At 34.0% G+C, this 27777-nt stretch overlaps 2 protein-coding genes across 3 annotated transcripts in view; one reads left to right on the top strand and one right to left on the bottom strand.

Annotated features, from left to right (window-relative positions):
• The first annotated feature begins 6851 nt into the window (after positions 1-6851).
• LOC132719309 (uncharacterized) lies at positions 6852-18394 on the top strand. The gene is made up of 9 exons (XM_060703074.1): positions 6852-6960; positions 9400-9536; positions 9939-10047; positions 12075-13688; positions 13976-14259; positions 14654-14858; positions 15002-15109; positions 15314-15486; positions 16239-18394. The coding sequence occupies exons 2-9, from the start codon at positions 9420-9422 to the stop codon at positions 18048-18050; spliced, it is 4422 nt and encodes a 1473-aa protein (XP_060559057.1). The 5' UTR covers positions 6852-6960; positions 9400-9419; the 3' UTR covers positions 18051-18394.
• A 6336-nt stretch (positions 18395-24730) lies between these two features.
• LOC132719308 (E3 SUMO-protein ligase PIAS4-A-like) overlaps positions 24731-27777 on the bottom strand; it is a 44283-nt gene continuing 41236 nt past the window's right edge. For both annotated transcript variants that reach the window (XM_060703073.1, XM_060703072.1), the window contains exon 16: positions 24731-26287. In XM_060703073.1, the coding sequence (XP_060559056.1) occupies positions 25930-26287 (358 nt within the window). In that variant the 3' untranslated portion in view covers positions 24731-25929. The remainder of the gene's footprint in view (positions 26288-27777) is intronic.

Below are 27777 nucleotides of genomic sequence, written 5' to 3'. Positions count from 1 at the left end.
AAAAAGGAAGGTAAGTTGGTATCTACAAAACGACGGGAAAGTGAATGTGTTGGAACTCCACACACTTTTTTTTCTGTGATTATTTAACCCCTTAAACCTTTTTTTACAGAGTTATCCCCTTTTCTTTATAAAAAGTGAGTGCGTTTTTAAAAAGGGCCAGCTTTTGTGTTATTTGGGATAAATTTAAAAATGTATGTCAAATTTTTTTTAATATTCTGTTTTTGTTGTTTTTTAAAGTGAAAAAATAAGGCCCAAATAAATGAAAATTTTCAAAGCCCCAAATTTTTTCGCATTATTTTTACATTAAAATTTTTTAAATTTTGGGTTGAGGGTCAAAATTATTGCCCATGTGACCCCCAAAATTCTATAAATACCCTTTTTTGGGGCATGTATCTTTGGGTGTTTTTCTTTTTTAAGAAATTTGGGGCCCTTTCCTTTTTTTTATATTTGACGCAGTTGTTATGGGATAAGGGAATCATTTGTAATTAAAAATTTATTCATTTTCCCCATTTAGGAAAAATTTCCCCCTTTTTTAAATATTTTAACTGGGGCAGCGACAGAAAATTACAAAATTTTGTATTTTCGCTTTATTTTAACCTCTTTATTTTTTTAAAAAATGATTAAACATGTGTTTAAAAAAGGAAAAAGGGCCTCTATCAAAACCAAAAATCTTTTATAGGGGCTTATGAAATTATTTCAGAAATATATGACTTTATAGAAAACCCCAATTGTTTCCCCCTTTTTAAAAAATTTTTAAATTTTAAAGAAAACTCTAAAAGGTTTTCCCTGAAGGGAAATTGGTAAATTTAACAAAGAACATTTTGACAAACCTTTGTGACAAAAGGTTTTTTTTTACTTGAATGAACGGGGTTTAGGAAATAAATGCGGGGTTTAAAAATAAAATCATATTAAAATTTTTTTTAACCCCAAGGGTTTGAAAACCTGAATGAAGGTAATTGCAGGTTTAGGGGTTTAAAATGAGAATATATAAAAGGCTTTTTTGTTTTTTTTTGGGGTTTTAAAAATAAAAAATTTTATTTCATCGGTGGGTTTTAAAAACATATTCTCAACGGTGGCGAAACTTTTCCTCCCCACAGAAAAACTTTTCTGCTCCCGGCTTGGAAATAGATTTAAAATAAAGCTGATAATTTGCCTTTGTTTTTATACTTGAATGAATTTTGTACATCATATTAACGATTTGTTTCTTAGTTGCTTGTATTTTAATAAAATATATGATTCCATATTTCATCAATTATGAATAACATTTATTAGCTGAAATACCTGAAACATATGTCTGTAAACATGAATTTACATCGTTATCTTAATAACAGAAACAAGTAACCATATATATACATTTTTATACGCCCGTTTGAAAAACGGGACGTATTATGGGAACGCCCCTGGCGGGCGGTCGGTCGGGCGGGCGGGCGGCGTCCAATTTTGTCCGGAGCATATCTCCTACATGTATGGAGGGATTTTAATGAAACTTCATAGAAAATGTTCACGACTATGAGGAGGCAGTGTCACGCAACATGAACCAGGTTCTTAGGCTCAAAAGGTCAAGGGTCACACTTAAAAAGCTCATTAAAAAAAATGCTTGCCGGGGGCAAAATTCCAAATGAAATGGGAGGGTTTTAAAAATTCTTGGCACAAATGTTACCATTGTAAAGGGGGATTTGGTCGCGTCAAGTTTCAGGTCCTTGGGGCCAAGGAAAGGGGTCACACATAGAGGTCAAAGTTCAGTTTAAAAATTATGAAAAATGTTATTTTGGAAATCCTTAGTCTCTTTTATTGGGGGTTTGTAACAAAAATGGCATTACAAGACTAGGCTGTGATACAAAAATTTTTAAAGGTCAAAAAAATATAAAAAAGGTCAAGGTCACTAAAGATGATGAAATTCCAGATTTTTTTTAAAAAAAATTTAATAAAAGGGGGACAAAAAAAGTTATTATTTTGTTAAAGGGATTCCCCCAATTACCCCCCTTGAATTTCCTTTCATTTAAAAAATTCTAAAAAATAAATTTAATCAAAAGGGCATAAAAATAATCCTCTTTTTTGGACTTGAGTATCGTTCTAAAGAATGTTAACATTTATTTAACACATGTTTCCCAATTCATTGGTCAAGATTCTTAACTGTGAATAACTATGGTGTTCTGTAGACTTGGTATTTGTTCCTAAAGATCATACAGTAAATTACCTTATCAAATGTAAATATTTCTCATAGAAATTTAATTATATTTTTAATTTTCAAGTAAATATCAGTTCAGCTCTCCTACATGTATGGAGGGAAATTTTCATGAAACTTCATAGAAATGGTTCACCACTATGAGGAGCAGTGGTCGCGCACCAAATGAAACCAGGTCTCTAGATCAAGAGGTCATAGGTCACACTTGGAGCTCATTTGAAAAAATGCTTGTCCGGAGCAAAACTTTTCCCATGTTATAAGGGTTTTTCCTTTTTAAAATTGGAAACAAATGTTCCCCCCAATTGTGGGGCCGGTGTCGCGCGCAATTCAGGTCCTTGCGGCCAAGCCCAAAAGGGTCACACATAAAAGGAAAAATTTTTTTAGAAAAAAAAATATGAAAAAATGTGTAAAAGGGGACAAATTTAATAAATCATTTTTTTGGGGGGTTTTGGTAACAAAAAGGGTCATTATCAATGAAAAAAAGGGCTGTGACACATGTATTTAGGTAAAATTATGAAAGGTAAGGGGCCCAACAAAAAGAGGGAAATCCAGTTTTTGGTCGGGAAAGAAAATATCCCCACATTTTGGGAAAAATTTTTTATAAACTTTAAAGGGGCTTTTTCCACCAATGAAATGTTTTCCCCCAATGCATAAATTCCGGGGTAAAAGGGTCAAGGCCCAAACTTAGAGCTCATTAAAAAACGTTGTCCGGAGAAAAAATTTCCCAAAAACTTTCCCTTTTAGGGGGGTTTCAATAAAAATTTGGCCCAAAAAAAATGTTTCCAAAAATTGTGAGGCTGAGTGCCCCGCATGAAAATTCCCAAAATCCCTGCGCCCAAAAGGTCAATGTTACCCCTGATCAAAGTTAAAGAAAAAAATTTGGGAAGATGGGGTAAAGGGACCATTTATAAATAAATTTTTGATGGATTGAAAGGGCCCCAATGGTAATTATAAAATGATACGGGGGTGACCCCAATTTAAATTTAGGTTAATATTTGCAAGGTCAAGGGTAAACTGGAGAAAAATTAAAATTACCCAAAGGATTTTTGCCCCGAGAAATTTTTTCCTACACTGGGGGGAATTTTTTTAATTTACTTTTAAAATTTTTTCACCCCCCCATGAGACGAAAGTGCCCTGCACTGAAAACAGCCCTTGGGTAAAAAGGTAAAGGGTTTCAAAGTTAGGCTCATAAAAAAAAAACGCTTGTCTGGAGCAAAATTTTCAAATGCAAAAAGGGGAAATTTCAAATCTAATTTTGGCCCCCAAATGTTTCCCTTTCATTTGTGAGGGAGTGCCGTGCTAAAATTAAAGGTCCCTGCGCCCAAAAGGGTCAAGGTCACAATCCTGGCATATTTTCCCCCTTACGTTTTTTGGTTTTTTTTAAGGGGTTCTTTTAAAACAAAAGTAAAAAGGGAAAAAAAAAATTGCTTGCTTGTTTAACATTCCATAATGGCCCCCATTCCTTTAAAAAAGCTTTCGAAAACGGGCGTATTTTTGGCTATGGAAACCCTTGTTGTTTTTTAAAGGGAAAAAAGGAGGGAAAAAAGGGAAAAAAGTAAGTATACTTTATTTTTAAAGCTAAATAAGGGGGTTAAAAAAAATATCTTTTTTTTTTATTTTTTGTTTAGTTTTTTTTTTTTTTTTTGTTTTTTTTGAAAAATGAGGGCGGGGGTTGTTTTAAAGAAAATCAAATTTTATAAACCCTTTTTAAATTGTCCCATTTTGTATAAAAAATAGTAGCTACAAAAGGGTTAACTATGAAAAAATTAAATTTGCAAATTTAAATTTGAAAAAAACTTTTTCAAGCGTTAAATTTTTTTCCCAAATTTTTTCCCCAAAGAAATTTTAATAAAACGAGTGATTTTAATTTTGGGCAGGGTTCCCGGAAGTTTAGTAGGGGTGCTTATGGGAAAACCTACTTGGGTTTAAAACCAGTAAAATTCATAAAAAAATAAAATTTGATTTTTCAGCCATGGGATAAATAAAACCCCTTTAAACCCAAACTGAAAATGCTTCAGAAAATTCATAAATATGATCAGAAATAAACTGAAAACGTTATTTTGTGGTAATTTTATCTCGATCTGAGTGAAAAGCTTTGGGAAAAACCCTTTTCAGTTTGAGTAAATTTTCCCACAGTAAGAAAAATTATTCGGGGTTAAAAAAGGGGTGTGAGGGGAATGATTGTGTTTTGGCAAAAGTGTTTTTTTAGTCTAGCCCTTTCAACAAATAAAAAACTTTTATCTTGAAAAAAATTTTTTTCAGCCCCGTCATGTAAAAAACCTGGGTTTGGAGCCCCCCTTTAAAAAGTTTAAAAATAAAGTAAATTGTCGCCCTTTGGCAGAGCTTTCCCGGGAGACAACTAAAAAGAAAAATAGTTTAACACCACAAAAGGAAATTTCTTTCATTAGAAAAAAAAAATTTCCCAAAGTCTGGGAAAAAGGGAAGAAAAATTTAAAGCACAGTCCCCTTCTTTTTTTCCCCAAAAACCGAGCCTGCGGAAAATTTGTTTACATATTTTGCAAAAACAATAGTGGCGACACTTCTTCCTGTCAGAACAAAAACCGCGGGTCCCGAAAACGCACGAAGAAATTTTTTTTGCATCGTGGTTTTTTTAAGGAAAGTCTTAAAAATGTTGTTTTTTGCAAAAATATTTCGCAGCCGTGTTAAAAAACGATACACAAAAGTTTAAAGCCCCAAGGGGGGGAGGAATATTTTTTACGTATTTAGGTACTGCAAAATTAATATCAAGCTTTTCGTACATGGCCGAGTTGTAGAAGTCGTTGTCTTCAAACCACTTGCCCCTCACCACTGTTGGTTCGAATCCCGCCAGGGATTTAGGAGTCCTTTATGTGGGGCTTAGTGACATCGGGTACCCGCTCGTGCCTTAAATATGCACCAAGGGATACCCGGGGTCTTCCGTCACCAGTAAAGCTGGTGCAAAGTTAACCAGCCCGACTCCGAAAAAAATAAGGTTAAGCTTTTCCGACTTTTGTAGATAATAAATGTGGTCAACAACAAATAACAACAACAACAACAACAACATTTATTTAGCAATTAAGCATTACAATGCTTTTAGCCATAATATACATTTGACATAAGGTGACAAATGACACGAGAAATCATTAGCAATCAAATATTTTCTGCATAGAGAAGCTTACACAATAAATAAACTAGTTTGACATAGGTAAATTTAAATCGATACCAATATAATAATTATCAAATTTCTAAACTATTCCTTAATTTATTTGAAAAAAATATATATTTTGATAAGTTTAACAATTGTCTTTCATTATCTGTGGACATCAGTCTATCGAATTTATTAAGAGTTGGCCACCTACAAAAATATGGTTTGAAGTATTTTTTCCTTATTTCTCGATATATTGGGCAGACAAGAAGAAAATGATACTCATCTTCAATTATATTATCTTGGTTGCAAAATTTACATATTCTATTAGTTCGTTCTATATTAAGATATCTACCTCTTTCTATTTCTAATTATGCGAAGATAATCTAAATCTACTTCAGGCAATCCGAAATTTCCTTTCACTTATTGAATTCAAATATGTTTTCAAAGTTAAAAGATTGTTTAAACCTACAGTAAGTAAGTAAACGTTGTGAATTGTTTATGTTTGCATACCAACCTTGATAATAATTATCTAATATCCTTTGTTTAAATTTCTAAAAATGTAAAATTTCCATTATCTTGATTTATCCATATATTTGAAAGTCCTAGATTGTTTAACATTGTTTTTATATGAAAGGCCCAATTTGAATTATTGTATGTTATATTATTATTGGCATCATTCTTAAGCATGATATAAATTTGTTTTTGCAAAGAGTTGTCTGATTTCAGTAAATGGATCCAATATCTTATCATATTTATTTTTCTAAAAATAATCATAGGAACTCTCCCTAATTCTCCGTAGAGACCAGTAGTATTAGTTGATTTATTAACATATAAAAGTTTTCGACAGAATTTTGTATGAATAAGTTCTATATCTGTTCCTGCATTCATTCCCCAGACTTCTGAACAGTAGTTTAGTACAGTAGCAACTAGCGAATCAAACAATTTACTTAAAAATAACAAATCGTATTTGTTTCAACATGAAATTAACCTATAAAGATGATATGTCGTTGAGTTAATAAAGAGGCAGATAACTCAAACATAAGAATGGGGTGCTCAAATAAGTTAATTCCTTCCCTTTAATCATATAAACTTCCATGTTCTATATAGACTATTGTTTAAATATTCATTGAACATGCAATACTAAGGAAATGTTTGTAACGGTATAAAGTGTAAACGATAATCGATTTTTGTTCTTGTTTGAAGTGTTATAAATGTTCGAGTACGTTTTTAAGGGATCTATTGTTAAGGAAAATAAGATTTATCTATCATCTGTTGCTCATTTTATTCATGAAAAAATATAACACAAATTAACAAATTAGACCACTTGGAAATGGTTTCATAATGTTTTCCTCCACTTCTTACATAAACATTTACATAAAAAGTAACTGAATTCAGACCTAATATTTTCAGTTCTCAATACAATCAGTTTTCAAGTATCATTTGTTGTGGCGATGGTTTCCTCTTTCATCACTTCGCGGTTTTTCAGATGAATAACACAAGGAAAGTAAAAGACGCTAACACTTTTTCCAAGTTATTTAATAATATCATTTATTATATTCAGTGTTAAATATACTAGTCGGTTAACTTGACGTTTCATTTCTTACTGCTGCAAGCGAGTCTCTGTGAGGAATATTTGCTAGAAAGACAGGTATGAAAATTATCGTAACAAATTTCATTTTAATGCAAAACATATACATGTATATGTAATATATTTATTGTTTACGGGCAGGTTGTTATTTTTTTGTTTGTTTTTTTTGGTGCGGTGCGGTGCAAGTCTGTTTTAGATATGAAACGAAAACATTATTAATAAAATAAACTTCATTCAATGTCTTATTTTAGTAATTAGATAAATCCGTAAATGTTTCGCTACCGGCAATTTAAAAAAAAAATGAGGAGGCCTTATCAAATATAGAGTCTGATAATGGTTATTTTAACAGGCAATTTTTTGTGAAAATAAAAAGAATTAACAGTTGGTTGAACAAGAAATATACTTGGTAAGTTAATTAATTATTTTCATATTCTTATGATCCCGCGATTTATGAGGAGAATAGAAGAGAAAAAAGATTTTAGAACTTTAGAACTCGTTATTGAAGGTAGTTTTACAATATCCCGACCAAGCCCCATCCTATAATGAAAAATTAAGGGGGGATTAAGGGGGGGGGGGAGAGAAAAAAAAAGACACTGAATTTACTTGTTATATTTTAAGATATTAGACATCTCACATATTACCAGGGATGGAATGAAAATTTCTTAGATCTTTGTGTTATGAACACAGAAATGTTATGACAATTTTTTTCAAAAAATACCCCAGAGAAAAAAAATAATCTGCCATTTTGACAATATTGAATTTAATAGGTAAGGCTGTGATAAATTGCAGAATTTTTACGGTTGACAACATTTTCACTTATCGGAACAGTTTACTCAGTTTTCATAAATTTTATACAAATCTGGAAGCCTGACACTTTAACCCTTTCCCTCATGAGCATATTTTGAAAAATGGCCGTTTTCATTGAAAAGACTCCTGTTACAAGCTCAAACTGCTATGAAACTATAAAAAATACTTCAATACTAATCAAACTTGGCACAAATGTTGACTGGACCATTGCCTTTGTAACGACATGCTCAGTCTTAAATTTCCTGTTACCATGGCAACGAGGGGACATCTCAAAATTGCCAAAAATCACTATTTTGCCTGGATTTTTCCCATCAAAATTTATTTCAAAGTGCTGCAACTTCTCGAGGGATTGAGAAAGAATCAAAGGCTTTTCAGCGTTGGATACACGTTACCTTATGATCGACCTGGGGTCATTTTTAGCCTCTCACAAGTCCAAAATTTTCTTGGCGATGAGGAGGACTATCGCCCCCTTCAAACCCCCCAAACAGAAGAGGGCGCATCCCCTTTCTGGCAACCCCCTGATGTATCTTTTGGATGGGGGGGGGGGGGGGGGGGGCGCCGAAAGTGTGCTCACTTTTTTAAGCAACATTTCTCAAACGAAAACATATGTTTTGGGCCCAGATAGGACATTTTTTCACTACCTGAGGCCTAAATGAGGGGGTGGGATCGAAAGTGCGTTGTTTCGCGTATATATGAGGTAAAGGGTTAAGGGAAAATGCCACCGATTGGATTTTTTACAATGGCAAAGTGAAACAAATTAATGAAACAAATGGGGGCACCATCCTACTTTTATAATAATCTGCCCCCCCCCCCCGACAGTGAAGTTTTACACTTTTAGGTCTCTTTAGGAGCAGATAGCATGCCGATACTATTTCTGATTTTTGTTACTCACAATTTTAGTCATTAATTTTGCAAAGTTTAAAACAGTTGTTTCTAAGAAATATTTTGTTATGCTTCAATGTGTAAGCATACCGCATTTTCTTCAAATAAGGACGCTAGTTTAAATTTCCTTCTTTGAGTTTGAAAAAAAAATCTCATTAATGGCCTACTTACCATCTTAAGTTATGAATACAGAAACTTTCCGTTGCGATTCCTGTTTCCTTGTGACGGTCATTTAATTTACAGTCTTGCTACCGGTAATAACTGTCGCCAGTTTAACACTATCTCCATCATTAAGGAAGAAAACAAATCAAGAGACAAAAAGTACCGAAATTATATGTAACATGATATCATGTAACACGGAAATAACACATTTTAGCCATGTTCTAAACAATGTGATTGTAAAGACGGTATATACATGTTCTTAACAGTGTACTTTTAAGTACATTTCATATAGAAAATGTAGTTTTAAACAAATTACATACTGGACAATGTGATTTTAAACAAAATGCATACTAGAAAATGCGATTTCAAACAAATAACATACGGGACAATGCGATTTTAAACATTTGACATATTAGAAAAAGCGATTTTAAACAAATTTCTTACTGGACAATGCGAGTTTAAACAAATTGCATACTGGACAATGCGATTTTAAACAAATAACATACTAACATACTAGACAGTGCGATTTTAAACAAATAACACACTGGACAATGCGATTTTAATCAAATAACATACTGGACAATGTGATTTTAAACAAATTATATACTAGACAATGCGTTTTTAATTAAACAAATTATATACTAAAAGGAAATGAAAGTGAAGGCACAATGGCAGCTTCGAATGAAAAAAGGATAACGGAAACTGACCAACTTTGTATTGAATGTTTGCTGGGGGAAAACAGATTGACAGTCAATGGGGGCATTGTGTGTCCGAGATGCAATAAGGTAAGACTTTGTGAAAGCAAAATTAGATTTTACCTATATATTTTCTGACCACTAAGATGTACATGTTTCCGATGATTAACAGTGATAATGGGAGATATATACACTTAGTATTATACCATAACTGCTTAAACATGTGTGCATAAAAAAATGATGGTTTTGTGGTTCGGGCCTTCAACCCAGTGACGGTGAGTTCTCGAAATTGAGACGGACTGACTGACGGAAAGAACGGTTGATGCAAATACTGTAAATTATAACGATAAAGATAAATTAAAGAATTGTGATGATGATGTCATAGATGCATGTATGTATGTTATCTAAAAACAATGGTTTTCACCTAATTAACACTTTCATCTTTTAGTTACAAATGTAAGTACAATTTTAACCTTCTTTTATAATTGAAAGGAGTGTTGTGTCAGATGTTTTGGTGTGGACTTTGAGCGAGAATTTCCCTATGGCGATGAACACCCTCCGAGATATTGTTTGACCTGTGAACAAGATGTTGTTAAAACAAGTATGATTTATCCGTTTTCTTTCATTATGTGATATCTGAAATGTATTTTCTACGTTGCAGTCTACAACTCGTTGCCTCATTGTTATTTGCTGGGATTTGTTTCTGGCATAACATTTGGTACTTGCCTTTTGCTACTTGCCACCTGTCACTTGTTAAATGATTAAAAAATTAAGAAAACACTTTAACAATTCATGTTGTAGAACTGATTTAAACACTTCTTATTTATTTTTCTGACTCTTATCTAATGCTTTTCAGGTACAAATATTTTGCATTTTACGGCGTTTGCTCACAGTTCTTCAAAGTTGTTGTTGTTTAACATTTTTGTACAAACAAACAAAAACAATGAACGAAATTAGATGTCTCAAAACTTTATTCATTTAATTTAAGTGTAAATTCATGTAATGATGATAATAAGAAAAATAAAAACGAAAAACGTAAAACAACGAGATCAAGCGGATCGAAAAGTCGAGGAATGGAATCAGTCTGTATTTTGTTAATTGTCTAACGGTCGAGGTGATACCTTAAAAAGTAGCAGGTGCTATAAAGTGGCATGTAGCAAATGACATGTGACAAAAGGTAGCAAATGACATTTAGCAAATGGCATATATATATAGCAAACTGTATGTTTTGACGGGCATTCCATTCATGGAAAAATAATTACAATTCGTGTGATGATGATGATAATAATAAGAATAAACGGAGAGGCAACGCAGCCTTAATTGTTTGTAGATCAAGCTAATCGAAATGAAAAGTAATAAATGCTAAGCGGCGTAGAGCAAATAGTAAATGGCAAATAGCAAGTGGTAAGTAGTAAATGGCATGATTCAAGTAGCAGATGCCAAGTGGCATGTCGTGACCGGCTTTTCACATTTTTATCAGTACATCGCTGAAGTTATAAGAAGTTAACACCACAATGGTGACTATATATTCGAACTTTTGCGTTTGCGTAACCGATATATGTGAATATTTATGGTGTTTTCCTTTAGGGCTATCGCGTTTTCTCTTAGATCAAAAATCGCGAAGTGCGATGATGACAGTACGCGACAATACGATGGCGATGTGCGACAGTACGATGGTGACAATACGAAAGTGACAGTACGATGATGAAGCTTGACAGTACGACGGTGACAGTCCGATGGTAACAATACGCCATCGTACTGTCGTACAATTATTGTCATCACCGTACTGTCACGCTTTGCCATTGTACTGTTGTACTGTCACCATTGTACTGTCGTTACTCGCGCGTTTTCGTTTTCTAAAAAATGATCAACATGTATCATGGAGGAAGTGTTACACGAGGGATTGAGTTCTTATGATAACTTGTCAAGGAGTTCTTGTGATAACTGTCACAGAGTTTGTGGGTAAAAAAGTGTATATACTCCTAAAACACTCATCAAAATGGTAATTTTCATCTTTAAAATGTGAGTTTTAGGTGCTAAATTAAACTTTAATGATTAAACCTGCTTTACATACTGTATTATGTGTCAAAAGCTAATTCATAGCCCAAGAAACTAATTGGCAGTAACAAAAGTTATCATAAGAACTCCATCACATATTTTGAGTTAACACAAAAACTCCAGGACATTTGAAAAATCGGGTATAAATTTGTTAGCCAGGGCTTTATTTTTGCAATTTTGTATTATCATTATGTATGGCAATGATGAAGACTTGAAATAAACAGGTCAATACTTGCGAATTGGCAAATAAATTGAAATTTGTACTCAAAACTACCAGGTTTTAAGCAAGAGGCGATGAAAAATGGACTATGAATTAGTTTTTGACACATAATACAATATGTAAGGCAATCTTAATCATCAAAGTTTAATTTAGCACCTAAAACTCACTTTTTAAAGATGAAAATTACCATTTTTTGACGAGTGTTTTTGCGGTATATACAATAGTTTTCCGACGAACTCCGTGACAGTTATCACAAGAACTCCTTAACAAGTAATCATAAGAACTCAATCCCTCGTGTAACACTTCCTCCCCCGTGTGTATGTAAAACCTACTTTATTTGTAAATTACAGGAAGGAAGTATGCTCTTAATAACAAAATAGAAAAATGTGACGAAATGTTTTCCGTTTCTCCATCAACTAAACATTCAACAAATAAAAAGAATAACGTCTACACAGGAAAAGATAATTTCATCAGTGCTCTTTCACCTTTCTTACAAGGAAAGACAAGGAATTTGCCGAACAGATTTTCCGACAGAAATAATGGAAAAAGAATGGTTTTATGTTCAAAATCATGCATACCTACTGACCAAGACAATAGATATTCCATTTCTTCGCAACCTATATCAGTTGAACCATCGCGAGAAACTTGCTTGAATCACAATAACTTTGAAAAATTGCCTTTTTCAAAATCATTTAGGAAAATAAGTCCCAATGACATATTAGATCAGCGACAGTTGTCATTGACTAAAGACAAAAAAACCCATGTAAGTCATTGTATGTATGAAAATACACAAGAAGACGGCGTAAATCTGAAATATTACAAATTCTATAACGAAACAATAACATACCCGAGTTCGTCTGAAGTTTGTTTTCAAAACAATGGCCAAGAACAAACCGTTTATGACCATGGAGATTTAATACATGGCAATCAATTATTACCTCAGAGGAATTCGATAAATTGCTTAAAACAAAACGCAAACGTAGATGATGAAGAGGTCGACAATCCAGATTGTCCGTTTAACGACGAAATCCCGTATGCTCTTATATTAACCGGAAAAGTTGATGAAGAAGTTTTAAGAGCGAAACAAAAGAAGACGCAACAACAGGCGTTTAACAAGATGAAAGAACGACCAGGCAAATTGCTGCTATGCACAGATGTTATAGAGACTAAAATTGACAGCAAAAGTCAGTCACAGGAGAAAAACAATTCAAAAATCCTGTCAGCCAAATTTCAACCCAATGTCCCATTTATGGCAAATAATGCTCAAAAGTGCGATACCAACTGCAAAGAAACAACTACAGACAACTGTAGAAAACCCGATCCTAATGATACACATGACTCCGAGCCGATAATAATGAAAGTACTAAGACAGCAGGCAAAAATAAAGAAGATGAAAGATTCTCGTGAACCGCAGTTTCAGGCACACCGAAATTCAAACACTGCAGCAAATATACAACCTGTTGCTATGGAATTCATTCGACGAAATAGAATATTAAAGAAGAAAGCAGAAAGACAAAGCGATCCGCTGTGCAATATCTCTTGTCCATTTGATAACGAATTTTTTAGCATATTTCAAAACAACACGGATAAACATTCGGATACAGGTACTGTTTTACCTACCAATACTAATAGATCAACTGATTCTTCTCAACCAAAAGGGTTGAACAAAATTAACAAAAATATGTTTCCAAATACACCAAAAAGAGGAGAGCGATATGAAACGAAACATAAAATAAAAGAACAAAAAAAAAGTCTAATGAATACAGATCAAGAGATAAGTACGAAAAGGGAATCAAGTAAGCCGAAAGTTACCGATAATCACAGTTCTCAAAGTGCACCTGTATTAAGAAGAACCGAGAAAGAAGAGTTCAAAATAGATTTAGAACATCTGAACAAAGCTGCCGTCGAGCGACATCTAGCATTTCAAAATATTAAACATTCAAAGTTCAAAATGAAATGTTCTTGTAAGTTTAACTGCGTGATTTTGTTTGCAATTTTTTCCTAGTTACACTATTATGATTCGTTACAAATCGAAGATAATGTAAGTATTGCAATAATTTCTTAATCCATTTTACAATAATGATAATAATGACTAATGATAATTTATGTTTTTATGACCTTATCATTTTCTTCATCATGTAAATAAGTAAAGAAAAGTTAAGGTATTATCACAAAGGCAATATTCTGATGCGCGAACTTCCAAGCCTTTATTTTATTTAGTATTGTAAAAGATAATTTATTTTCCTATCAGCTTGTGGCAGGCCAGAATGTAAAAGTAACCAAAGAAGGAAGATGGCGGATTTTGTTAGAATATCAAAACAAGCTGGCTTTGAAGTTCACGACGTGAGTTCCGACGGAAACTGTATGTTTGCAGCCGTTGTTGATCAGTTACAAATACATGGGGATAACTCTTTTGATCCCAAGGCGCTCCGAGAGACAGCGGTTTCCTGGTTGATCGAGAATCCTAACAACAGTGATGGCACTCCATTTGCAAGCTTTGTATCGGATAAATGGGATGTTTATCTTCAGAAAATGGTACTGAATATAGTTATTCTGAAAATATTTTCTCAGTAACAAAATGGTTTCTGATCTTATTAACAAGCAAATGTTTGAGAAAAAAAATACATGAATACACCTTGCCATTTTCTATCCTAAAGCATTTTTCCTTTCCAATTCACAATTCATGGATGCTGCGTATTTTGCCAAGCTTCAACCTTAAGAACCCTTGCTAAATAAATGTATTACTTTTTACACCAGTAAAATATGAATTCCTGACACTTTCAGAAGCGAGCTGCATGGACGATGGGGACCGAAATTCGAATTTAATAACGTGAGTCTCTCGGCCACGGGTCCTAGTTTATGTTGACATGTTATATATTTGTATTTATAAAAAAGATTTGCATTTAAAAGTTTAATGTTATTTCCTTAGATAGCAGAAGGGGAATGGGGCGATCATTTGACATTGCGCGCAATTGCGGAAGTCCTTCGTCGGACGATCAAAGTCCTCAGTGACAGGGACGGGGAGTCCAATTGGACTATACTTAAACCAATGACTGTTGATGAGTGTAAGGATGAAACAGATTTAGTGTTAGGTCATATCGGGGAATTTCATTACACAAGCCTTAGACCAGCAGGTATGCTAATTGTGTGTTTGTTGTAAGAGATTTTTGTTTGCTTATAAATTTACAGTGACTGTTGATATACAATTTAGCTGCAGAAAACGGTTTTCTCACAACATAAAAATATGTTGTTTTTTTCTATTTTGTTTCTTTTGAAGGTATAGCGGACCAATCACTAAAGTCGCCGACAACGGACCAATCACTAAAGTCGCTGACAGAACAAGATGTGACAGATACTGATGATAACAATCAGACTTCTATTACAGGTTCGTGGTGTTTCAAAGGTTAATTGTTGATTAAACTTTGTTGAAGACGACTATGTCTGTTCAATAATTCTTGCTGAACAGAGTCGAAATATATGCGAATGGAATTATTATTTGATTTAGTGTTTGATGGCCGACAATTATATAGACGACTTTTATCATCTCTCAAACATACTAGATTTTTTAACATTGGTTTTGTCGTTCTAGGAGACGAAAACATCGAGATGTTTCGTGACGACTACATAGACGCTATCAGCGACATACCGCCCGCTCACTTCTCTTTCTTACTGAAACGTGTTATCCCTACAAAATTTCTGGTTTCCGCAGCAATCATGCAATCAGACCAGTTACATAGATTAAACTATCAAGATCTTTTCCGGGTAAGTCATAAAAAGGCACTCTTCTGGTTAAAACGATACAGTGAACCTGTAACTTCATGTGTATGAACACAAATGTAGATGTTTCTAAATTTCACCATTGTCATCTATATAATGTTGAATACTGCCAAGGGGTTCAAGTTGGTCCAAGGGGCGTTTCCGGCAGCTTATACTAAACACTACAATTGCGGGCAGGCTCATTGCATTTTTTTTTAATTTTTCAAATTTTCAAAATAATCATATCTTTAGCCCTCGATTAGTTATTGTTCAACACCTTAACATGAAATGTTTCTATTTTCAAGAAGTCTGGACTTATAATGTGCTGGCATACGTGAATTTATAAACATGTTCCTTTTCAATTAACATCTATAAGTAGCTGGGTTCTTGAGAAATGTTGCACTCGAATTTTTCAAATTAGTGAAAAGGCATATATATGAGCCGCGTCACGACAAAACCAACATAATGCGTTTGCGACCAGCATGAATCCAGACCAGCCTGCGCATCCGCGCAGTCTGATCAGGATCCATGCTGTTAGCTTACCAACCCTAATAGAAGTAACAAAACTGATAGCGAACAGCATGGATCTTGATCAGACTGCGCGGATGCAAACGCATAACGTTGGTTTTGTCGTGACGCGGCTCATATAGAGACATTTATTTCCCGAGATTTTAGAACAAAATAAAAAAAACTGAAAAGGGAAGTGTTATGCATTTTTTCTAAATAATAATGTATTAATGAAGTATCGTTCATTGCAGTTGAATAACTATGAATGCGACATAGAATTTGGTGGGAGTGTAGCAGAAGGAGTTTATGTGCCACTTCTAAACGCAGATATACATGGGTTTCCAAATCGGAATGTGGCGACATATGCGTATTCGGTGTTAAAAGACTACATTGCCACTACAAACAGTCCTGAAAATGATAAGAAAAATAACAAAATATATTGTGCATTAGACACGGCTGGGGTCCAAACTGGATATACAAGACTTATGTTCCCACAATCACACTGGATATATGGACCATGGCTGAAACTGTTTTTAGTTGAAGACACGCGACCATATTATATTTGCCCCAAGAATTGTACCATTGCACATATACATACTTACCAAAGAATTGCTGTTCGGTTTCAAGCCTGGCCGGAGTTTGCGCAGTCTTGGAAAGTGCGTAAACGCCTTGAGAATTGGCCACAAGAACATATTATGGCATCAATTGAGTCGGAAGGATGTTTACTTGTGTCTAACAATGATCCAGGTTTAGAATGGCGTTTTTCTTTCGATCTCTGTGAGAGAAAATTGTTTAGAGAGGCAGTATCACCAAATCAAAAATACTGCTATATTGTTTTTGATGCTATGTGTACACAGACAATGAACAATGTTAAGTCTATTACATCAGAACATCGGAAGAGTGTTTTCTTTTATGCATGTGAAAGAATCCCCGGGGAATATTGGGAAACCTGTCCAGGAGGATGTGTACTATACATGCTGGACGAGCTGTTGCGCTACATCAAAGCAAAGTACTTGCCAAACTATTTTGTCCATACCAACAACATGGTCTCCAACCTTCAAGACAGCGATTTTAACGATATTGAAGAAAAAATAACCCTTCTTAGATCTCAGCCAGTACTGTTTATCCAGCAGATAAACGATAGTATCGGATCTCTGTCTTGTGAAACCACAGTGATTACTAGAGTTCTGAACGATATTGCGAATTTTAAAGAGCATAAAAGCTTGAAAAGATCGACAATCGAATTGTTTATACCAGCAACGCTACAGACAGTACATGAATATATAAATGAGCGTTCATTCGAAAAGGGATACGACCTTCTTTCACAGGTATTCCAAGACCGCTTGTCAGTCAGCACGTGTGATGAATCCGTATCTTTTCAGATGTTTCTTTCGGATGCCTTACACGGTCTTGACATTGATTCCATAGTCTGGTTCTCAGCATACACAGACAGACAGTTAGAAGGCCAGCTGTCGAAACCGCTGATAAGGGAAACATGTGGGGATTTGCAATTAGTCAAAATAAGAGACATTCTTCCGCCTGATGTTGTTGGGTCATATGGTGATACTGAAGTGCCTGCTAAGTTTCTGCTAAAGCGTTGTTCGTTCTGCAACGACTATGCAAAATTTCTGTTTCAGACAAACAGACACTCGGAGATTCTGCCAATTCTTTATTACTGTCACGACATTTTCACTAAATCTAATGAAAAAAAGAAACTTGATAAAGATGATGATAATCATGTTGAAAATCAAGAAAGACTGGCAAGAAGTGATTTTACTGATGCATCAATGTTCAGTATCTATACGGCAATGTTTGCTGTATACAAAAAGCAGCATCAGATGGAATTTTTCCGCCACATGATGCCAGTTGTCAAGGGTATCGTAAGAAGAATGAATACAAGAGGCGCTTACAGCTGTCTTTGCTTCATGAACCAGGACCTCGGTGATAGAGTTGCGTTGGATGAGAGTTCCTCTGCATACGGTCGGTTGCCCTTTGACGCTAAGGAACATCAGCTTGTAAACGATTTCCTGTACTGGCCATACAAATGCAAAACATACATTTAAAGGATATTTGTTTCTTATTTCTATTATAGGAAATATAAAATTGGTAAGATAAACTAGAACCGGACGGTAAACTGAAATTCCAACCAACATATCACATGTCGTCTAAAAAGGAGTATTGAATTGCATAAAATCTTAACAATTTTTTCCCTGGACCCTATAATTGTTAGGTTAAACATACTTTTTTAAGTTTGATTGTGTAAGCTTTTAGAAACACTCTCGAATCCATTCCTGGGACAAGCAAGTACTAAGCAATTATTGAAAAGTTCCTTGTTCAAGGAAACAGCGACTTGCCACACGACTAGTCTAACACTTTAACCCAAAGGTCATGCTGCTAAACTATTGTTGATTGAAATACCTAATACAATGGAAAAGTAAAGCAGAATATTTGATTGAAAATTACTGGTATTAGATCTATTAAGAAACTTGGGCTATTATCATCACCACTTAGCTAAATTTCGTCATTTGTAATAGATTAGTATCTACTCGAAACGTATCCGGACAAAAATGAGCTACACAGTTGAAAAAGGTGATAAATTCAAGAATGTACAGATTCTGAAGTAAAATTATACATCAAAGAACAAATGTAGATCTAATCATATTCTACACTATGTTATGCCAAACAATATGTATGCTTCAAATAATAATTATGTCAAAATGTATAGAAAATTGTATATATATTGTATATACGAAATGAAAATAATACATGTAATATTGAAAGATTAAAAAGTTCTTAGATTTATTACATGCTTTTGGGTGGACAGTGAAATCAATTTTTTATGTCAATTCGACATAATAAAATATATTTTTTCTCAGTAGCCGGACTATATCTGAATGAGGATGAAAAGAAAGTAAGTTAAATAAGTGGACATATTGTCAGATATACACGCCGTCATGTGTAAAATGTGCTATATTACAAGAAACACATGATTATCTGCACATATCATTTTTAAAATTGTAATGTTATTTTGTAATGGTTTACAGAATTATTTTTCATTAAGAACACTGCAACTTAATTTTAATGACGTCAGTCAGAACGTATCTCGTTCCGTGGCAATAATCAGTAGCAAGAGGGCCATGATGGTCCTGAAGACGCTCACCTGTATATTTAACCAATGTTTCATTATAAATATCTAAGCTCTAGAAGATTTTTTAAGTTTTTACTATACACATATAAGGAAAAACAATGACCCCCCCCCCCCCTGGGTGGGGCCAATTTTGTCCCCAGGGCTATTATTTGAACAAACTTGGTAGACACTCACTAGAAGATATTTCATGCTTAGTATCTAAACTCTAGCTCTTTGGGGTTTTTTTAAAGACGATTTTTTAAGTTTTTTCTATACATATAAGGAAAATCAATGACCCCCGGGGCGGGGCCAATTTTAACCCCAGGGCCCTTATTTGAACAAAAATGGTAGACACCCATTGGAAGATGTTTCATGCTAAATATCTTAGCTCTAGCTCTTAGGGTTTTTAAAAAAAATTCTAAGTTTTTACTATATACATAAAGGGAAAAAAAATGACCCCCTCGGGGCGGGGTCACTTTTGATCCCAGGGCTTTTATTTCAACAAACTTGGTAGACACCAATTAGAAGATGTTTCATGCTTAATATCTAAGCTCTAGCTATTTGGGTTTTATAGAAGAAGATTTTTTAAGCTTTTACTATATACAAATAAGGAAAATCAATGACCACCCCCCACCCCAGCGGAGCCAATTTTGACCCCAGGGCTTATATTTGTACAATCTTGGTAGACACTGACTAGACGATATTTCACGCCAAATATTTAATCTCTAGCTCTTTTGGGTTTTTTTTTTAAAGAAGGTTTTTTAAGTTTTTTCTTTCGTTTGCCATGGCAACCAGAGTTAAGCATGGAATTAAATTCTTTGAACAATTTTTGAAGTTGACTACCAAAGACATTCCTGTGAAGTTTGGATGAAATTGACTCAGCGGTTTATGAGGAGATGTCGTTTAAAGCAAAAGTTTACACACGGACGAAAAGCGATCACAAAAGCCCACCATGTCACTTTGTGACAGGTGAGATAAAAATGACTTAAAACCCATAAAAAGCATGAAATAAATATAAAATTTGTTTGTTTGGTATGCAAGATCAAATTATATTTCACTTGTGAGCACCAGTTTTTTTTTTTTTCAATCATGACTTCGCCATTTGTGGGAAATTTATTACATTGGGGGTCCACTCGGGTTAAAAAAATAGTTCCCTCTTTTTTGCAAAAAATATCAACCAAGCCTATTTTTTTTAAATTTACAAAAAAAAATTTGAAACATATAATTTTCAAACATTTTTTTTTAATTTTAATATTAAATTAAAATTGACATTAAATTATTAGTTTTTTTGTTTTTCAAGGGGTTTTGTCTTTTTTCCCACTAGAAGCTTTTACATTTTTACGGGAATTTAAAAAAATTTTACTTAAAACTTTAAGTCAACATTTAACAAGGAATGAGTAAATTTGTGAGTTTGGAGATAGCTTAGTTTGCTTTGTCAAACTAGAAGATTACGGAGACAATTTTTCATTTTTACTTTGCCGTTAATTTCATTGGGAAAGCATACAGTCCTTTAAAAAGATGGTTTATTGTTTGTCATGTAAAAAACTGATGTGTTACCCCCTTGATCCGGAGTATTTCATTAGCAAAGGGGCATTTACTATTAAAAGTATTCGCCTTAGGTTTCAAATTTCCAACCTAGAATCCCCAAACCTGTCGCTCAGATCATCTGAAATTTAATGTTTCTGCAAAATAGTTTCAATTAAATTTGTTTTTAAAAGATACAAAGCAACACAAAATTTCTAAAACAGAACGAACAGAAAGAAAATCAGGTGAGTAATTTTTAGGGCATAGAAAATATAAAAATTAGCCGTGTCATGACAAAACCAACGATTAGTGGGTTTTGCGACCCAGCATGGATCCAGACCCAGCCTGTCATTCCGCGCAGTCTGATCAGGATCCATGCTGTTCGTTATCAGTTTTCTATTTAATAGGGTTTTGTAAGCGAACAGCAGGGAGCCTGATCAGACTGGCGCGGTATAAGCGGGGCTGGTCGGGAAACCCAAATGCTGGTTGCAAACCATTTTTTGGTTTTGTCATGACTGGCTAAAATTTTTAAGCTTAGCAATAGTATTTTCATTTTCCACAACATTTTACATATCCGCACATTTAAGGGGACCCCTTTAAAAATTTGCTTTTAAAATCACGTTAAAAATAAAAAAAAAAAAAACATTTTTTGAAAATTTTATTAAAGTTTGAAAACAATACAAGAAACTTTAAAATTCAGAAATTGTTATAAAACCCAATTTTATACAGTTTTTCTCTCTTATTTTTTTGAAAAAAACGTGATCGGGTTCTATTGAGAAAATTTTACTGTTTTTCTAAAATTTTTAAAAATTATTATTAATCAGTTTTTAGTCAAACCATACGTAAGGGTCAAAAAAAAAATGGTCATAGATTTACGGGGTGGGGGAAGCCCTTTGGGGGTTGCCTCTTATGCGGGGGTTTTCGGGCCCTTGTTTTGACACCTGAAACCACTGACCTTCCTTTTATTTTAAGCGGGAAATGCTTCCTCACAAAAAAGGACTCCAAAGTCTCGGGTGGGGGTTTTGGAACCCACAGGGGTTTGAGGCAAGGGGCAAACCCCCTTTAACCACCTCTCAAAAAGTGAGCTTCGGGGAAAAAGCAGTGTGTACTCAACCTATTGTATGAAAAATACTGAATTGTTTCCCTTTTAAAATTTTAAAAGGGAATTTAAAATCATGTTACATTAAAAAAAAATTCTCTACTAGGATTTCAGGTTCAACCATTCCAGTGTAATTTTGAAAATGATTTTTTTTTCAATAAATTTGAAAAGTCAAGCTAGGGGCACGGGAATAATATAAAGTAAAAAAAAGGGGGAAAGGGTTTGCCGTATATGATAAAGGGCCGCCCATGTTTTGCCTTCATATAAAGGGTCCGGGCCATGTTTTCCCTTTACCCATATCAAAGTCCGACCATAATTTGCCTATCCCCAGTATCAATCAGGTTATGAATTTGCCTATCAATTAATTCAAGTCTGGCCATGATTTTGGCCTATCATTATTTGCAACCAGGACATGATTTTTTGCCTATCAATTAGTTAGGTCATGCTTATGACTATCATTATCAGAGCCAGACATAGATTTGCCTATCATTATCAAGTAATAAACCCATGATTTACCTATCACTTATCAAACCAGGACATGATTTGCCTATCATTATCAAGCCAGGCCATGATTTACCTATCATTATCAAGCCATAGGACATGATTTGCCTTCATTATCAGCCCAGGACATTGATTGCCTATTCAGTATGCAAAGCAGGCCAGTAGCAATTGTATCAGGACAAGGGACATGATGGCCCTGGATGACTTCGGGAACCAAGTGAAATTTGCTAGAAAAGGGGTCACAATTCTTTAATGCAGAAGCAAGTTAATAGGTAACATAGGGTGTGTCAATTTTTACCCCAGCTGCATACTTTATAAAATATTTATATATACAGCAATCACATTAGCTCAATTCCAGGTACAACTAAATAAATTCAACTTCCGTTGAGTAATAAAAATCATAACCAAGTGTTAACCCTTGAGGCTAGTAATTGCCAATGGTAAAGTGAGTATATGTTTCAACCCAACCTAAAAATCTAAACTTTACTATTTTATACAAAAGTTCCAATGTTCTACACTAAAAGTTCAACAAACATTGAATGGTTTACAAAATATAGATCACATGAAAGACAAATAAACTGAGTAACAACATGATAACAATGAAAATCCAAAACATAAAATGACTGTTTCAAATGTAAATACACAAAATAAGTAAAGCTGCATGCCTCCAGATGAACCAAAATATTTCATGAAAATCAACATTGTAAAAAGAGTTTTTAAGAAATGTAAAAAGATTCAACAATAAATAATAATTTCCATGTTATGTGCGATTTATGGTTAAATTTTCAGTATTTTTCACAATATTTCTATTGAGTTTCTAACACAGTAAGGGCTATTTTGGCATATTTTGAACTCTTTTTGGTTATAAACAAAATCTATTTGCAATGTGAAAATTATTTTCTTTCTTCACTACAATATTTTACTTTTTAACACATTTTGAAAAATTTAAGAAAAGATCAAATGTTATAAATATTACAGTTAATTTCTACAGGAATTTAAAGTTGTAATTAGCAAAGTAGCAACAAATGCTACAAAATGGTTTCAATTTGAACATACAAGTGCTATATATAAATGTAAAGTATGAAAAATACCTGAAATTTCATTAAATTCATACTACAACAACTTATTCAAAATATGATTGCAGTGAAGTATTTACTCTGAAAGACAATGCAATATCATATATAATATAAATATACCCAATACATTTTTATAACATAAATTAACAAAATTTAATGAAATACATGTTTAGCTTCTTCAGTATACCTTACACTTTTAGTGAGTTAGGATGATTGAGTTTTTGATGCTGAAGATATTTGCAAAAAATATCTATTCCAAAATAGAGCATTTCAAAAGACCTTTTCTGGTTTTTACCTTGTCATAAAATTCACAATCACACTGTTTTCCTGTTTGAGGAAGGCATAAAGTGTCCTTCCAGGCAGTTTCTAAAGCATCAGTTGGCAGTCAGTTATAACCATTGACCACAAATAAACCTGGTGAATATCATTTTATGTGAATAAAGGTTTATAGGGCAACATCCCTCATTCAATCTCATAATGATTATGGTCAAACTAATTCAATATCATTAACTTAACAATGTCACTATTAAGGCCTCTAAAAATCACTAAGAATCAAAAATCATAAAAAGAGGCCCAAACATGGATATCATCCTATCAAAATACATCTCAATAATACATATACAGTCGGCATCGTACTTGCGTCCACCTTTATAAAGCGACTTTTTTATTAAGCGGCCGCGTAAAATCCCTCCCGATGATTTTTACTATATAAGTTAATTCCATTAAACGACGATTTTATATCGCGGCCAGCGGCCACTAAATGGCGGCCCAAATATACAAAATTAAGTGTTAAAGTATCTATTAAACGGCCGTGACAAACAATCGTCCCTACGGGCATTCTCACCTGTGTAATCAGCGAGTAGGTTTGATGTGTACAAGCAAACAAACAAATATTTTTCATGGTCATTGGTCTTACAGTATCTATTAAACGACCGTTATAGATAATTGTCGTTTAAAAACGAAGCAATCGTTTCAAAATCGGAAAGAAAGAAACAATTTTCCGATCGTAATATTTATTGTGACATATTTTGTCAGAGCAATAACGTATCACAACACCGCATTTGCACAGTTTTGTCATGTGCTCAGAGTGACCTCCCTTCCAGAAAATCAAATCGAAAATGACGTCGGAACGAGCGAAAATTAACAGACAACTAATAAGACCTGATAAATTGAATGAGGAAATCGTGCATGTAATTGAGTCTGAGTAAAAAGCAATTGTCATCGTTTGTAGTCAAAATAAAATCATGAAACGTAGTGGACTAAACATTACAGAACCGAGCCTTTCATTGCTGATGGTGTAGGTGCTCATCTGATGCTTTTTAAAATACATGTAGTACCCCATTAAATATGACCTTTCGACAAAAAAAAAAAGAAAAAAATCCCAGATCTCTAAAAACCTTATTGAATTTGAAATCGGGGTAGTGTATACAAATGTCTACTAAAAACAAAAACAAACACACATTGATGACTTTTTTTAAAAAAAGGCATAAATGTTATTATAAAACTGTTATACATACATAATATTGTACAATTTTTATTTTTTTTTAAAGATGTTATTATATCTATGACTTGTAATATAAGAAAGTCTAGAATTTTCCAAAATTCTATTGAGAGACCACTTTATTAAGAGACCACTTTTTGGCAGTCCCTTGAGTGGTCTCTTAATACAATGTCGACTGTACATTTTTTTTTTTTTTTTGGTTGGATTTTAGATTACACAAACACATAAGAGGTCATATGGCGACTTTCCAGCGGTACTGGTAGAGACTTGAGGTGCATCTCTGTGCATAAGCCATGAACAGGTGCCCGAGTAGAACCATCATTAGAGATTACAGAATTGTTCATGGACACGAACATGATTGCATTTTTATGGAAATAATTCCTTTAGGTGAAAGTGTGACTTTGATGTTTGAGCTTCAGACATAGATCTTACAAGTGACACATTGTCTCAATGTGCTACACATTTTAACAAAATAATTTCAAAATCCATCCATAATTTGAATGACAAAGTTGTGGAGCAGACAAAAAGTTGTAGCAGAAAACAAAGTTGTCAGACAGAAGCTGCAAAAACTATATGCCTCCCCATACTGGGGGAGGGGGGTGGGGAATCAACAAAACAGAGTCATTCACTCAAATTGGTCATTGAAAATGTACCCTAGATCAGCTCAGAGTATGAAAATATTGTCTTTTCTGTATATAAAAAACACTCCACATGATTCACAAGAACAACTAAATTAGCACCACTGGTATGATTGGGAATTCCTTCTAACAAACTGGAATAAACACTACAAATGTTCATTTTAAAGAAAAATTGAAAATTGTCAACATGAACACCATTGATGTTTTCTTCGTATCTCTGACAATAAGTTCATGTCACCAAGGTTTTTAACTTAAGTTTTTATTTTCTGTGATGCTATCTCATTTATAATCACTGACAGAATCAGACTGATTAATTTTGAAGAATTGCACTTTTTCTCAGAAGCATTATGCTAGTGTGTGACTTTCAAAAATGTTGAAAACAAACATTATTAATATTTTTCCAAACCTCACGACTATAAAATGTGTAATGACTGCAAATTTAATATAGTGTATCTTGTAACATTCAAATTCATTGGCTAAACATTATTAAATGGTCGGAATACTATTGAAAGCAGGGTATTTGAGCTTTCATTTTGCCAATTGTATGTAGAATCGTTATTTCCCCATCTATTTGAATCTACATGTGAAGAATTGTAACCCCGCCAACCATCTGATACGGTGTTCCTCCAGGCATTTGACCATCTGTACCTGTCCAACGATACTTGTTTGTAATGTTCGTGACTACTTCCAGTATGTCTGCTGCTGTAATAGTCATTATAATGTTTACTTCCATTAACTCTATTTCTGTCATATGGACCTGCTTGACGAAAATGCTTTCTCTTGTTTCTATGACAACCTGATGTTGTTGATATCTGCTTGTCCAAGTTCCTCACCCTGCGACAAAGACAACCATTGTTTATAAATGAACAAAACAGAAACTCATTACCATACAGCTTCAAATTAGACACAATCATACCAATTTTCCATACATTACTAGTAGTCAAGATATTTGACAAGTTATATGTTGCATCATATATGGTTGTTAACAAATAAGATCCCAGGCCACAAGGCAAACAACCTTTTATTCATGACCATATTATACTTATGAAATATCTTTATAATGAATTAAAATACAAATTACTCCTTTGAGAAAAACGAATGAGCCGCGCCATGACCAAACCAACATAATGGGTTTGCGACCAGCATGGATCCAGACCAGCCTGCACATCCGCGCAGTCTGATCAGGATCCATGCTGTTTGCTATCAGTTTCTCTACTTATTATACGGCCTTTAAGCGAACAGCATGGATCCTGATCACTGCCCGGATGCGCAGGCTGGTCTGGATCCATGCTAGTCGCAAACCCATTATGTTGGTTTTGTCGTGACGCGGCTTAAATTTCAGTCAGAGTTTGCAATTTTTATGCAATTCTGTTGTTTTTTCAGAGGGGAAGTGGTAGTCATAATGACCAACACTGTTTAACTCATATGGTGACATTCAAGCATTATTATTATTGTTTCAGTCAGGAAATGTCTGCTTGTACATTATTTCAGAGACATGAACAGGTACCAGGGTATAACCACTGGATTTCCCTAAGCTTATAAAAATCTTTGGAATGTAATAAAAACACTGCATATAAGCACTATTTGGTGCAAAAACTTTGGATAACTAGAACTATCACTAAATGTGATTAATACTCCCACAAGTCTGCTTCGGAAATGAGGATGTTACTAGTAACAGAATACCTTGTAATAGAATTGAAACAATTAAAGATAATTGTGGTTCATGTATATTGCATTTCCTTTCAATGTGGTTGGCCATTGATGAAGTTTAATTGAATTACTCTGTAATAAGTCAAGAAAAACAAAGAAAAAGAACAAAGGGCAATAACTCTATAAATACTGAAGATAAAGTTATAGTTCTTGTGCACTGCACTTCCTCTTATTGTGCTTGACCATTGTATGAAGTTGTTTTGAATTCCAACCAGTACGTTTTAAGTTATGCTCTGGACAAGGAAAAGTATCAAAGGGCAGTAACTCTGTATTTGGTCAAAATGGAGTTATGGCTCTTGTGCACTGCACTTCCTTTTAATGTCCTTGACAACTGTATGAAGTTGTACTGAATTCCAAACAGTAGTTTTCAAGTTATGCTCTGGACAAGGAAAAGTAACAAAGGGCAATAACTCTGTAATTAGTCAAGATGGAGTTATGGTTCTTGTGCACTGCACTTCCCCTTATTGTGCTTGACCATTGTATGAAGTTGTTTTGAATTCCAACCAGTAGTTTTCAAGTCATGCTCTGGACAAGGAAAAGTAACAAAGGGCAGTAACTCTGTAATTTGTCAAGATGGAGTTATGGTTCTTATGCACTGCATTTCCTCTCAATGT

The sequence above is a fragment of the Ruditapes philippinarum genome, unplaced genomic scaffold (assembly GCF_026571515.1).
Source record: "Ruditapes philippinarum isolate M1 unplaced genomic scaffold, ASM2657151v2 ctg5738_1_1_1_1, whole genome shotgun sequence".
In the NCBI taxonomy this organism is placed as follows: domain Eukaryota; kingdom Metazoa; phylum Mollusca; class Bivalvia; order Venerida; family Veneridae; genus Ruditapes; species Ruditapes philippinarum.
Note: the sequence above shows the minus strand (reverse complement) of the source record. Positions and strands in the feature narration are given on the sequence as shown.